The sequence below is a fragment of the Talaromyces atroroseus genome (genome assembly GCF_001907595.1).
Source record: "Talaromyces atroroseus strain IBT 11181 chromosome Unknown scaffold_20, whole genome shotgun sequence".
Lineage (NCBI taxonomy): Eukaryota > Fungi > Ascomycota > Eurotiomycetes > Eurotiales > Trichocomaceae > Talaromyces > Talaromyces atroroseus.
The window spans coordinates 82,695-96,413 of record NW_017971452.1 but is presented as its reverse complement, the minus strand read 5'-3'; the positions used below and the strand labels follow the sequence as shown (position 1 = coordinate 96,413).

At 31.0% G+C, this 13,719-nt stretch overlaps 2 protein-coding genes across 2 annotated transcripts, besides 7 other annotated features; one reads left to right on the top strand and one right to left on the bottom strand.

The window, feature by feature from the left end:
• Positions 1 to 277: 277 nt before the first annotated feature.
• Positions 278 to 2,538, bottom strand: UA08_09270 (hypothetical protein; the record flags this gene model as incomplete). The annotated part of the gene is made up of 3 exons (XM_020265195.1): positions 278 to 1,150; positions 1,243 to 2,260; positions 2,315 to 2,538. The coding sequence occupies 3 exons, from the start codon at positions 2,536 to 2,538 to the stop codon at positions 278 to 280; spliced, it is 2,115 nt and encodes a 704-aa protein (XP_020115530.1).
• A 660-nt stretch (positions 2,539 to 3,198) lies between these two features.
• On the top strand, positions 3,199 to 4,823 carry UA08_09269 (hypothetical protein; the record flags this gene model as incomplete). Its single annotated transcript, XM_020265194.1, has 3 exons — positions 3,199 to 3,855; positions 3,997 to 4,357; positions 4,411 to 4,823. 3 exons carry the CDS (start codon positions 3,199 to 3,201, stop codon positions 4,821 to 4,823), a joined length of 1,431 nt encoding a protein of 476 aa, XP_020115537.1.
• Positions 3,866 to 3,919: a repeat region (Identified by RepeatMasker using a combination of RepBase library and repeat library created with RepeatScout).
• A 379-nt stretch (positions 4,824 to 5,202) lies between the features above and the next one.
• Positions 5,203 to 5,565: a repeat region (Identified by RepeatMasker using a combination of RepBase library and repeat library created with RepeatScout).
• A 2-nt stretch (positions 5,566 to 5,567) lies between these two features.
• Positions 5,568 to 5,800: a repeat region (Identified by RepeatMasker using a combination of RepBase library and repeat library created with RepeatScout).
• Positions 5,795 to 6,113: a repeat region (Identified by RepeatMasker using a combination of RepBase library and repeat library created with RepeatScout).
• A 427-nt stretch (positions 6,114 to 6,540) lies between these two features.
• Positions 6,541 to 7,358: a repeat region (Identified by RepeatMasker using a combination of RepBase library and repeat library created with RepeatScout).
• A 751-nt stretch (positions 7,359 to 8,109) lies between these two features.
• Positions 8,110 to 13,318: a repeat region (Identified by RepeatMasker using a combination of RepBase library and repeat library created with RepeatScout).
• Positions 13,319 to 13,437: 119 nt separating this feature from the next.
• Positions 13,438 to 13,719: part of a repeat region (Identified by RepeatMasker using a combination of RepBase library and repeat library created with RepeatScout) that runs on past the window's edge.

Sequence of the window (13,719 nt, the reverse complement as noted above, 5' to 3'; positions counted from 1 at the left end):
ATTTTGCGGGGGATGCTCATCATCCATAGTGTAGGGCATCTATTCCTAGGATGGAATGAAGAAAGTACTGCGCGCTAGACGCTACCGGTTCGAACTGGGTGGGTCTTGTGCTGTTCAGACCTATGGCAGGGTAACTATCCAGACCCAGCAGGTTCAGAGACAAGCGAATACTATATAGAAAGAATGGATGTTTGTCGTTGGATATGGTAATGAAACACCGTAATATATAGCAAAGATATCCAAAATAGTCCCCGTTGCATGCTGCGTATAAGTGATGTTATACGCTTTCCCCAGCAGGATCTAAAAGGGAAATCATGTCATTATCAGAGTCCATATTGGGGATTCCTGGCCACACTCCGTTGGGCGTAGGCAAATTCAGATACTGCCACATGTAATGGGACCAATAATCTTCGAAGGAGCTGGCATTCTGATCTAATACCATGTCTTGAGCCATTTGCTGGTAGCTCTCCGAAGTGTTCCCCAGTGGTAGATTCTGCGAACCGAACCCTCCGCTAGTAGGGCCCATCGGGGGATCACGCAAATTGGCTTCGAGAAGGCGAGAAACAACCTCGCGAGAACGTCCGGCAGTGAGTCCGTAGGGCCGCATACGATCAAAAGTTAGTAAGGCTGTTTCGACCTGTGTTTTGCAAGCATCAAAAGAAACAAAGCAATCGCCGTCTGCAGAGCCAGCAGATAAACAAATTAATGGGACCATGGTGGCCTGAAATAGTAACCAGACAGCATTCCAACCAACAACTTGGTTTAGGCCGGTCGTAGATGAAATGTCCTGGATAGACATCTCAGCGATCTCGCAGCATTTCCGGATAGCACTGCATTCCTCGGCTTGAAGAGCTATAAATGGAACCTGCCGCATCGCAAAGCTTAGGAGAGCGGGTCGATAAAGTAGGATGCGTTGATTGTAAAATCGCCAGCGCATAACAGTTCGCACCGTGTACAGCGAGCCTGGACAAGGCTCGTAGTCCTTTAGGACTGGCGGTAGATTCTCCCACCAGTGAAGTAGTTGCGAGTCCATGTGGAACATATCCGTGTGCGCTAAGGTTGGAAGAGCTGCGAGAGAATCCTGTATCTTTGCGGCGATCTTCACAAATCGGATGTTTTCTATCAATGGAAGAATTTTCAAATAGCTTTCCTAGGAGTAGCTGTCAGAGAGACAAAATATTCTTGCTCGTAGCAGAAATGGAGTGAAGAGTGCACCTTTTCAAGTTGACGAGGGATTTTTACTGTAGTGCTTGGCCCAAAACAATCAATGCTTAGCCGGCCAAGAGTCTCATGGCCCCAGATCTCTAGACAGGAAAGCGACCACCAGATGCGACGCTTATGTTCCTGGTGGGCGACCCATGCAGGATCTGGCGCCTTATAATTGTATGGTTCACGGTGTAGGCCCAATGTAACCGCCATTCGCAGCGCAGCACCCATTAGAGAATATCCCAGATTCGGCTGGCTGATATAATGACAGTACCAACCACCTATGAGCCCTAAGGCCTGGACAACTTCTAAAGTGGGATTTCCCAGCGAACTGAGGTTCAAGTGACTCATTGAACGCTCAAAATAAGGTCTGTGGGTGTGAACGTCAGCGCCCGCGATTGCGATGGTGCCCAACGCAAGAACAATGTTAAGCAATGCCAGCCATTTGTCGTCCTTCCGCAGACCAGCAGAGTGGTTCCTACGGAAATCTGCTTCATCCAAAAGCGGCGAAAATGGCTGGAAATTGACAAAGTATGCGTCCAGAATTTGCGTTTCTGTGGACGGTAGGAAAGACTGTGATGGTGGTGACTGAAATGATGAGCCGGAAGGCCGGTGGCTTTCTCCTTTAGACGTAGGAAGAGCAAATTCTGACTCAAACTCCGGATGGAGCAACGCAATGACTTTAAACGCGGCCTGTATGGACGACACCCCCAAGTAGGAGGTGGGACGTAGAGCCGAATGAGAGAGTGCATTAACGTCGTCTGATATATGTTCGATGGAGACCGAGGTGCTCGTAGAATTATTTTCATCCAATTGCCGTTCTGGCATTGAATGCAATGACTCCAGTCCGGGCCGTTCCTGCGAAACCGCCGAGGCATGGGTTTCCACGGACGGTATATGCTGATGTTGAGAATATTGGGGTTCAACCGAGGTGACCAACTCTAGAAGCTGCTCTCTTGATAAGTGAACGAGGTCTTCTAAGTCAGTGCTTGGAAAGAGCATTTCCAGCGTGCCTCGGTAGTTTGGGGTGGCTGTCATAGATTTCTCCGAGTGACTATTTAATTCAGTTGGGGATGATTGTCTTGATTTTCCTATCACTCGTTCTTACCTATGCGACGGGCGTCGTTCAGGATAGAGACACATCTCAGGTGTCTTATACCATTGACAAGCCTCACAGGGCCTTTCGCCGTTGCATTTGATTTTACGACGACGGCATGAAGCACAGGCATGTGCTGTAGACTTTTGTCGGCTAGTGCGCTCATTCTGTTTGGCTTCTTTGGAATTACGGGATTGCTCGTCGTTTCCCTCTGAAGATCTAAAGGTGAGAAACATGATCACGAAGGATCAGATCGTGGCGATTCGTGCACGCTCTGGAAAGGTGAAAAGGAAACAAACATATGAATATGAAGTTGTTCTGAATGAAGGGAACTGCGGCCTAGTGCCAGATTAGGCTTAGGGTTGCCATCCCGTCACGTGCACATCAGTCAGGTGAAGCTGAAACTTATGTAATTTGGCGACTTGGCCCGATAAGCCCGAGTTTGCGTGAGTCTCCACCAAATGGAGCATCTCGAAGGAATGTACAGAGTGCTCGCTGGAGTGCAGCATGCGGGACTTTGCTTACTCAAGTGTGTATGACGAACGCAACTGTCTGCCAGCCAACTCGATGAGGCTCACCGGATTTCTTCATCAAGTAGCTCAAAAATCGGCTTCAAAGAATTACCAGGACTTGTCCGAGAAACCTCCCACTCGAGAATGTCAATGCTCAGATATGCTTTGGAGATAAATCGCGGTACTAGATCTAAATTCGGAAGGTCCCTACTGCAACCCTCTTGACTATTAGCAAGATTTGCGTTGATAAGCGTGCCATCGGGGTCCAATTACAATGCCCGAGTGACACGAAAGATAAAAGACTATGATGAATATCGGGCCCAAAATGATAAATACTGTGCTCGCGACTCTAGGAGTCCAATGTCCACCGACTGAATCGAAACCATGAAAGAAACCTCTGCCTTCGCGGCTGTCGCGCCGACACCCGTGTTGCAAAGCAAATATGATGGCGGTGACAAGGCGCTGGAGTTTCTGGCGCGAGAGAAGGAGGCCGGAATGCTTGTCGATGTTACTGAGACCAGAGTCCTGCGGTGGAAGATTGACCTTCGGGTCATGCCCATCCTGATGGCTATCTACTTTCTGCAATACCTTGACAAGACCCTACTCAATTATGCTGCCGTGATGGGAATCAAGAAATTCTTGCCGGGGAACGAGTATAACAATCTCGGAACCATCTTCTACGTTGGATACCTTGTCGCGGAGCCCATCACGGGGTACCTCATGCAGCGCATGCCTATTGGCAAGTACCTCGGATTCAACGTCTTTTGCTGGGGCATTCTTGTTGCCTGCCACGCAGCATGTCGGAGCTATGCCCCGTTGATGGTCGTCCGTGTTCTCCTGGGTGTTTTCGAGGCATCGGTGGCGCCAGCTCTCATCCTCATCACCGGCATGTGGTGGACAAAACCAGAGCAATCACGCCGCACAGGCTTGTGGTATATGCAGATTGGTGTCGCGCAGATTGTGGGCGCCGCTCTGTCCTATGGTTTCCAACACGTTCACTCGGAGAAACTAGAGAACTGGCAGATCTTGTTTCTTTTCATGGTACTCCCGCATGCTTTTCCAGCATACATTGAGAGCACTTGAGCTGATATCGCAATATTGCAGGGATGCCTCACCGCCGTGGTTGGGATCATCACAATCTTCGCGCTACCGGACACTCCCATGAGTGCCTGGTTCCTCGAGGAAAAAGAAAAGATCGCGGCTGTTGAACACGTGCGAATCAATCAAACTGGCATCGAAAACAAGCAGTTCAAGCCTTATCAAGTTATGGAGCTCCTGATCAAGGACAAGCAAACCTGGCCGTTATTTTTCATCACGGTACTGGCCATGATTGATAATGGCGCGGTCTCGAATTTCTCCAGCATCATCATCGCGACATTTGGCTTCTCCACGGAGCGAACGACCATCATACAGATGCCGTCTGGAGCAGTCTCTATCATCGCAACGTTTGCGGCTACGTATATTATCGGTGCGATTGGACAACGCTCTTACATGATTGCAATCATCACGCTACCCAGCATTCTAGGTGCCGGGTTACTTTTGGGTATGTAATTTCCTCGCCTCCTCCTGGAGAAAATATGGAACTAATCTCCCTAGGCCTGGACAACTCACACAAAGTCGGCAAGCTCATCGGGGTCTATCTCCTCAATTCCTGTCCAGCGATGCTGCCTATTATTTACAGCTGGAATTCAGCCAATACGAGCGGGTATACCAAGCGCGTGATGAGGAATGCTTTGACGTTGGTTGCCTTTTGCATTGGCAACCTGATCGGCCCTCAGATGTTCGCGCCAGGTGATGCGCCAAACTACAACCAGGCTAAGATTGCCCTCATTGCGACCATGTCGGGCGTGGTCGTACTCGCGATTTTCCTACGACAGCTTGTGGTATCTGACAATGCGAAAAGGGACAAGGAACAGGCTCAGTCCCCAACCGAGGAGGCTTCTGACCCTGACCTAGCTTTTTCGGACCACACAGATATTCAAAACCGGCATTTTCGATATCTATACTAAATTTCCTACATCTTGCTCTGGCTGCCAGGAACTATTGTGTAACGAATTTTTACTTCAGCTCTGTTGTGACATTTTGCGTTTGCATACCATAAGATCTATTGTTTGGCCATTATTGAAGTCTAGTACGAAAATTCCATGGTAAATTATAAACTAACAACTTATAACGTCGGATATGGCTCGAGATATTGAAGAGCAGCGAGGATGTTCGCTCAACGCCTTGAGCAGATGATGTCAACCGCGGTTGTCGATATCACCGCGTCAAGATTCTTGCTGATTCTTTCAGAATTAATCGTAACGTAGTTGGTAACGTAACCAGATGTCGCATATGCGCGTCAGGGCTAGCACTGACAACTAATATTGTACGAGAATAGAGACATTCTGACAGCGGATTATGACCGCTATTCCGAATACAGCATGTAATCCACAACCAACACCGTATTTCACAGAGGTGCACCTAATTGGCCAGAATAGGCATCGGATACGTGTCTTAGTTGACCCCTATTCTGATCATAAATATGGCCTCAAGTAACCCCTAAATATTCTCTTTAGTTAGATATGTAGATTATATAGTATTTTTAATACTAGCTAATATAGTGTTCTGAATCTGTTATTATAATAGTATGTCTTAATAGTATTAGATTTTACTAATTTAGAAAAGGAACTAATTAATAGGATATAAAAGCTTATAAATAGCTAAATTCTAATTATTGAAGCTATTCCTAACTTATATATTTAAGAATTACTGTGACGATGCAATGCCAAATCTATTTGGTCGCTAAACACGAAGAGACTAAACTAGAAAGAAGAAAAGGAAAGAATAACTATTAACTTCTTTCCTTTTACTTATACTTTCTTCTATTCTAGATACCTATAAATTATCTTCATTGTGTGCTGGTATTTAGTAATCTAGATTTTTAAAAGATTCTAATAATATAAAATACTAGCTAATAAAGGCTATTTATCTTTCTTAATATTATTGTCAGAGAATCAGAAACGTCACAGCCAATAGATTGGACTAGGTCCTACGGGAACTAATGCACGATGGAATAAAGGATTATCTGTAACCACTAGGGTTAGGGTAACAGAGCTAATAGAGCTGTTTGTTAGAAAATGGATATGTTAGATATATTTGTTAAGAATAGAGCTAGCAGAGCTACTTATTAAGAATTAGCTATAATAGCTATGCTGATGATAGAATATATAAAGATACTCTTTTATTATGTATTTAGTTTTATTCTATTATCTTAAATTAATTATTTAATCTTAAGTATATTATTACTTATAGATTAGTTAAGCTATTATGATAAAGCTTATATAATTTTTAGGCATCTGCTCTTTTAATAATAGAATATTATTAAACTGATATTTAGTGAAGAGCTTTACTCTTTCTAGATACTTGATAAGTATTGGTTTATAATAATTTAAGATCCTTATATTAAAAAGAGAAGTCTTATATAAGAAGCTATTAAGTTATAGTATCTAATGTATTTAGATCTTTTTTAATTCCTGGTAAGGCAAAGTAAATCTAGCGTGAAGTGGAAGAAGAAAAATATAATTTAATAAAATAACTTAAATAGTTGAAAGATTATATTAATTAATTAAGCAGTTATATCTAAATATTTGAGAAGTTAAATAAGGATTAAATTGATTATATTGAATAGTTTAAAGTTTAAATAATAGGACCCCTAGCTAGTATTATTAATATTAGTGAATAATTTAAAATAAAAATGCTAAAGCTTATAATCTTTGATAGAATTTAATTAAAGTTTAAAATATTTCTTGTTAATATAGAAATATATATTAATAAAAATAAGATTAAAGATAATAAATGTAAGATTATCTTTATTATATTATGTTTTGTTGGAGAAGTAGCTGAATAGATATAATTTATACTTAATAATTACTATACTACTAATAATAAGAATAAGTGGGATGATCTAATAAAAATAATTTTTATAAGTTATAAGAACTTTAAGATTAAATTGACTAAGGTATTTGGAAATATTGATAAGGTTAGAAATGCTAAAAGATAGTTATATTTTTTATGCTAAACTAGATTAGCTTAATAGCTTATAATAAGATTTAGATAAATTATAATACTATTAGACTATAATGATGATATTTTTATTAGATTATTTAAGAATATGCTTAAAGAAGAGGTTTAGTTTGAATTTATTAAGATGGATTAGCTAGATAAATTTAATAAGTTTATTAAAATAATAGTTAAGATTAATAATAAATTATTTAAAATTAAGTGAAAGAAATAAGAATTTTAAGCTTGGAGAAAATATAGTGGAATATTTAAAATAAATAAAAGAAGACTGTGAGGGTTATATTGAGAATAATGTGATTAAGATGATGATGTTATTATATAAATAAATGTAACTTTTACTAAGGAAAAAAAAGATAAATTAATTAAAAAGAAAGTTTATTTTAATTATAAAATATTAGAACATTTTATAAATAAATATTGAAAGTTAAAAAAAGTTTAAAGAATAGCTAATTAAGGATAATAATAATAGATTATAATAGTTATCTATATATATATTTTAGATAAGAGTAGTACTAAGAAAAAATTAGAAATAAATAATAAATTACTAGAATAATATAAATAAGAATAAATCTAAGAATAGATTAAATAAAGATAATATATAATGAAAGAACTTAAGAAATGAGTTAAAAAAAAAAAGATGAAAGATTTATAAGAGGTAAAGAGATTTATAAAGTAATAAATAATAATTAAATAAGAAGAGATATAAGAAAAAGTTTAAAAATAAGAAATTATATTAATAATATAATAAAGAATGATAATAAAGATGAAGAGTATTATAAGAAATATCTAAGATATAGATATCTAAGTATCTATAGCTATGTATAAGGATGCTTATTATAAAATCTTGAGGAATAATTAGAGCTATAAGATATAAAATGAATCACCTGAAGAAAGTTATTTTGGAGGTAGTAAATTAGATAATAAAAAAATACTAGAAGATAATAATGAAAGTATTAATTATGAGGATTTTTTACTGATTGAGTTGTTTTATATTTAATTAATGTTATAGAATAGTGATAAAGAGATGATAAATTAGCTAACCCTATATTAAGAATAAAAGAAATTCTACTTAGATCTCTATGAATGTATTAGAAAATAGCTTAATAAAATAATAAGTAAGTAGAATTAGTAAAAAGAAGAACTAAGCTATACAAAAAAAAATGATTATATATGTAAAGATACTTATAATAAGAAAACATATAGAAACAACTGTAGCTATAACACTATATAGTTTATTAAGAAAGAAATATAGAAATTATAGAATTAGAGAGATAATCTATATAATTGCACGCCTACTAAAGTAGTTTGCTGGGAAGAATCTTAATATATATAAAAAAAGTATATATAATGCTGTCTGAAGTGCTATGAATAGATTAATTAAGAATATTTAATATATGAGTATAATAATAAGATTCTAGTAGCAATTTATGAATGAATTTTAAACTTAAATGGACATCAGCTATATAATGGATAATTAGGATATGTATTAAATTATATCTGTATGCACTTTCTGAATCTAGGAGGATGTATGTATAATGAAGTTCATTGGACAACCTGTTATAATAATGAATGTAAATTCTATTATCTTAGTAAAAGAATTAACTAGTGGTTTCTAAAGATACCAGGTATTGTAATATGATTAAAATTTATATACTTTTAAGAAAATCTAGAATGCTAATGTGTGTATAAAAAAAGTGGATATTTAGTATACTTTAATCTACCTAATGAATAATGTCAAGTGATATTTTATTAATATTATTAGTATGGACTGTTTATGAGCTATTTGGAAGAATATATATAAGTAGTATAAAGCTATATAGATTAACATTATAAGAAGCACTAAATTATAATAATAATTAATCTAGGATACTGAATAATTATTATTCTGATAGAGGTTAATAAAAATAAATTATGAATATTACTAGACTTAGGAGCAATAGGAAATCATATAAATCTTGAAATTATAATAAAGCTATAAATTAAGTAATATGAAACAACACAATAGACTATTATTATGGGAATTAATAGGAAATCTGTAATACAAGGATATTAAATAAGGATAGAATTAGTACTCTTGAAATCAGAATCTTATATTATAATAATTTTATTTAATATTATAATAATAACTGGCTATAATATAATATTAGGAATATTATAATTATAAGAATAGAACCTTATTATTAACTGGATAATAGAAATAGTATTAATTAATAATAATATACTATAAACTAAATTAGAAGAATATAAAGAATTTATAAGTCTATAAGAGGGATTAAGGAATAATCTTTTAAAAATAAGACTAAAATAAACTATTAGCTTAGGTAAACTAGAATTATGAAAGGTAATATAAATTATTATTAAAGAATTAAATGAAATATTATAAGGGTGATTTATAGAAAAAAAAAAAGAAATTAGAAGTAATCTAAGATAAAAAGAATTAAAGATAAAAGTATTAGAAAAATAAAACTAATTTGATTAATATAAAAAATAGAGAATATATAGATATTAGAAAAGATATTAATATTGAGATTAAAATTATAAAAATTTTATAAATAGAAACTGAAAAAAGTACTTATAAAGTTACTAAAGAAATATTATAACTTTATTAAACTATTTATGAAAAAAGAATACTAATTACTAATATATAAGAAGGAATATAAAGTTAGAATATTATTAAAATTAGGATTTATATTATTATCAGTTAAATAATAGCATAAATTATAAGACTAGCTAAAGCTTAAGAATAAGTTTATCTAAGAATTCCTAGTAGTAGAATATATATGTGAAGGGTAAGAACTAGTATTAAGCTAATCTATATTTATGTTTAAAAAGGATGAAATTAAATAAATAGTTATTAATTATAAAGCATTAAATAATAGAATAATTAATGATATGAATAAAGCACTGTATCAGGAATAAAAGAGAGATTTATTATAAAAAGCAAAGATTATAATAGTCTTTAATATTTAATGGGATTATTATAACCTATAAATAGCTGAAGAAGATATTTAAAAAATAGTATTTTTAATAGATATAGGATTATTTAAATAGATAGTTATACTGATAGGCTTGAAAAGATTATCTATAGAATTTATAAGATTTATAATATATATATTAATTAAGTTTCTTAATAAGTTTGTTGTAGTATATTTTGATAATATTATTATCTACTCTAGAAATGTTAAAGAATATGATGGATATGTATAAGCTGTTATGATAGAACTAATGAAGGTAGAATTAATTTTTAAGATTAAGAAATGTGAGTTTGATATTATTATAGTTAATTATTTAGGAATGGTTTATATATTAGAAGGATTGAAGATTTAATTAGAAAAGATAGATATAATCTTAAATTAGCTAATATTGATTAATGTTAAAGAAGTATAAGGATTTTTAGGAGCTAGTGAATATATTTGATGTTACCTTTAGAATTACTCTGATATTATATGATCTATAACTGAACTCCTTAAGAAAGATCTTGAATTTGAATGGATAGAAGAAAGAGAAAAGTCATTTAATAAGGTTAAGAAATTAGTTAAGAAAGTACTAATACTTATATTATATAATCTAGATAAGCTATATCTTATATAATTAGATGTATTAGGATATATATTAGGGATTATTTTTGAATAATTAGATAATAATAAGAAATAGAGATTAATTGTCTTCTTTTTAAGAAAATTTATTATTATAGAATAAAATTATGATGTTTATAATAGAGAATTACTTGTGATAGTTAAAGTATTTAAGTAATAGTAATACTATCTATAAGGAGTTAAGGAAGAAATAGTTATGAAAAGTGATTACTATAATCTTAAGTACTTTATAATAATAAAGGAGTTAATTAGAAAATAAATATAATAGGCAGAATATTTATTGAAATTTAAGTTTTGAATTAAATATATTAAAGGAAAAGAAAATATTATTATAAATGTTTTTAGTAGAAGATTAGATTATATTATAAGTCTTGAGTAACTAAAAACTAATATTCTGAGAGAAGATCTAGATGAAATATAATATAATACTAAGATAGTACTTATTGTTGTAGTTATTATTAATAAAATAGGATTTTACTAGTAAATAGTATAAGCAATCTAGAAAGATAAAATACTTATAATAGTAATTTAGAATAAGGAAGCAATCTAGTAGAATGGACTAGTAATATAGAATAGGTCTATACTTATTCTAAGAATAATGATTATAGAAATTATTAAGAAATACTATAATTTATTATTATAAGGATACTAAGGAATTGATTGAATTATAGAAAAGATATAATAATAATATTACTTTCTAAATATAAGAAGATATGTAATAAAATATATTAATTAATGTAATAGTTATAATAAGAACAAATTAATTAACTATTAATCTTATAGGAAAATATAACTATTAGAAACACTAGAACTATTATAAAAAGATATTATAGTGGATTTTATATAAGAATTATTAGAATTAAAGGATTTAATTACTGGAATTTAATATATTAAGATGATCATCATTATTAATAGATTAATAAAATATATCATTATATGATTAATGTTAAAGGATTTAATAATAGAATAATATGTAATACTTATGTTATAAGAAGTATTTAATTGGACTGGATTACTGATTAAGATTATTTTGGATTAAGATAAATTATTTAGATTAAAATACTGGTAAATAATTATAGAGATATATAGAATTAAGCACAGTCTTTTAATAGTAAATCACTAGTAAATAGATAGATTAATTAAAAAAATAATATAGATAATTGAATAACATCTATAATATTATTTGGATTGGAATCAAGATAATTAGGTAGAAATACTACTATTAATATAATTTGCACTTAATAATATGAAAAATATCTCAACTAGAGAAGTACTGTACTTTGTTAATTTAGGAAGATATCTATAAATGATATAGACTATTATATTAATAGATGGAAAATCTAATAAAGTACTCTTATAGGCAATATATATGTAATAGATATATAATATAATATCTAAAGATATTTAGTAAGCAGAACAAAAAATGAAGTAATATTATAATATGAAGTATAAGGACGCGCCAGTCCTTTAGAAGAGAGAGAGAGTTTATTTTCTATGATGAATACTAGGTTCAAAAACTTTTAATATTAAAAGTAAATGATTAAGTGATAAATTTAATATAATTAAATATAGATTATTTAGAATTATGAAGAAATTTGAAAATAATAATTATTAATTTTAATTATTGGCAAGAATATGTATACACTTAATATTTTATATATTATTATTGGAATCTATGAAAAATCTAGAAAATGGAAATGATGAAGTTGATGACGAAGAATATAAAGTAGAATAGATTTTGGATTGAAAATAGGAAAATGGTTAGATCTACTACTTAATAAGATGGAAAGGATACTTATTAAAAGATGATTTATGGGAACCTATTATAAATTTGAATTGTTATAATAAGATTTAGGAGTATTAAGTAATAATTGATTTGGAGAAGAAAAAGTAGCAAGTTAGGAAGAATTATTTATAATTAAGCTATTAGTATTACTAGAATTAAGTATTAATATAATTAGCTTTTACTTTTTATATACTATCTTTTATTTTGTATATTTTTTAATTAACTTTTATTTTTTTTTTTTTTTTAATTTTTTTAATTTTTTAATATTTTTTATGTTTATTTAAATAAATTAATTAGTATATTTTTAAAGTAAGTCTTTTTGCTTTTAAATATGATGTTGATGAGTAAAAAGTTTGATGATTTGATCTTAAACCTCTTAATCCTATTGATAAATTTTGTTTTAGGCCTTAAGTAGTTTTTTTTATATAAGATTTAATAAAGCTATTTTAATATATTTATATTAATTATTATGGATATATTTATTATAGTGACTTAAGATTTCTGATTTTATATACACTTTATTTTACTAAGTATAATGAAAGTATAGAATTAAAAGAATGACTTTGGTTTGTTTAATCTAGGATTAAAGGTTATTTTTTATAATATTTTTCTTTAAAAATATAGTTAGCTTAGTATTATAATATAAGTATTTTGAGAAATAAAATAAATTTATAATATAGAAAAGAATATAGACTATTTATTACGCTGTCGAGATGCTAGTTTTTAGAGGAGGAGATTATTAGAGAATTAGAAATATTATAGTTAATAGATTAGATTAAGTCTTATGGGAACTAATATATGATAGAATAAAGGATTATCTATAATTATTAAGGTTAGGGTAATAGAGTTAATAGAGCTATTTGTTAAGAAATAGATATATTAGATATATTTACTAAGAATAGAGCTAGCAGAGCTATTTATTAAGAATTGATTATAATGGTTATACTAATAATAGAATATATAAGAATATTTCTTTATTATATATTTAGTTTTATTCTATTGTTTTGAATTAATTATTTAACCTTAAGTATATTATTACTTATAGACTAGTTAAGCTATTATGATAAAGCTTGTATAATTCTTAGGTATCTGCTCTTTTGATAACAGAATACTACTGAACCGACATTTAGTGAAGAGCTTTACTCTTTCTGGATACTTGACAAGTACCGGTTTACGACAATTATATAGATCCTCTAGTAATCTATAGTGTAAATTAAAATATAAGATAATTCTTATAAGGTATATCTAGCCCTACATCTTCTTTATATATGATTTATTTATAAAAGATGGTTTATAAATACTTTTATAATAACTATGTATTACTAAGCTAAATTATATTAGATTATTATATTACTCTTTATTTTAAGTGATATTTATCTTAAATATTAAGTTAATAATAGTAAATTATTTTTATTATGATTAAATAAGAATTCATTCTTCTTAGTTATATATAGCTAATTC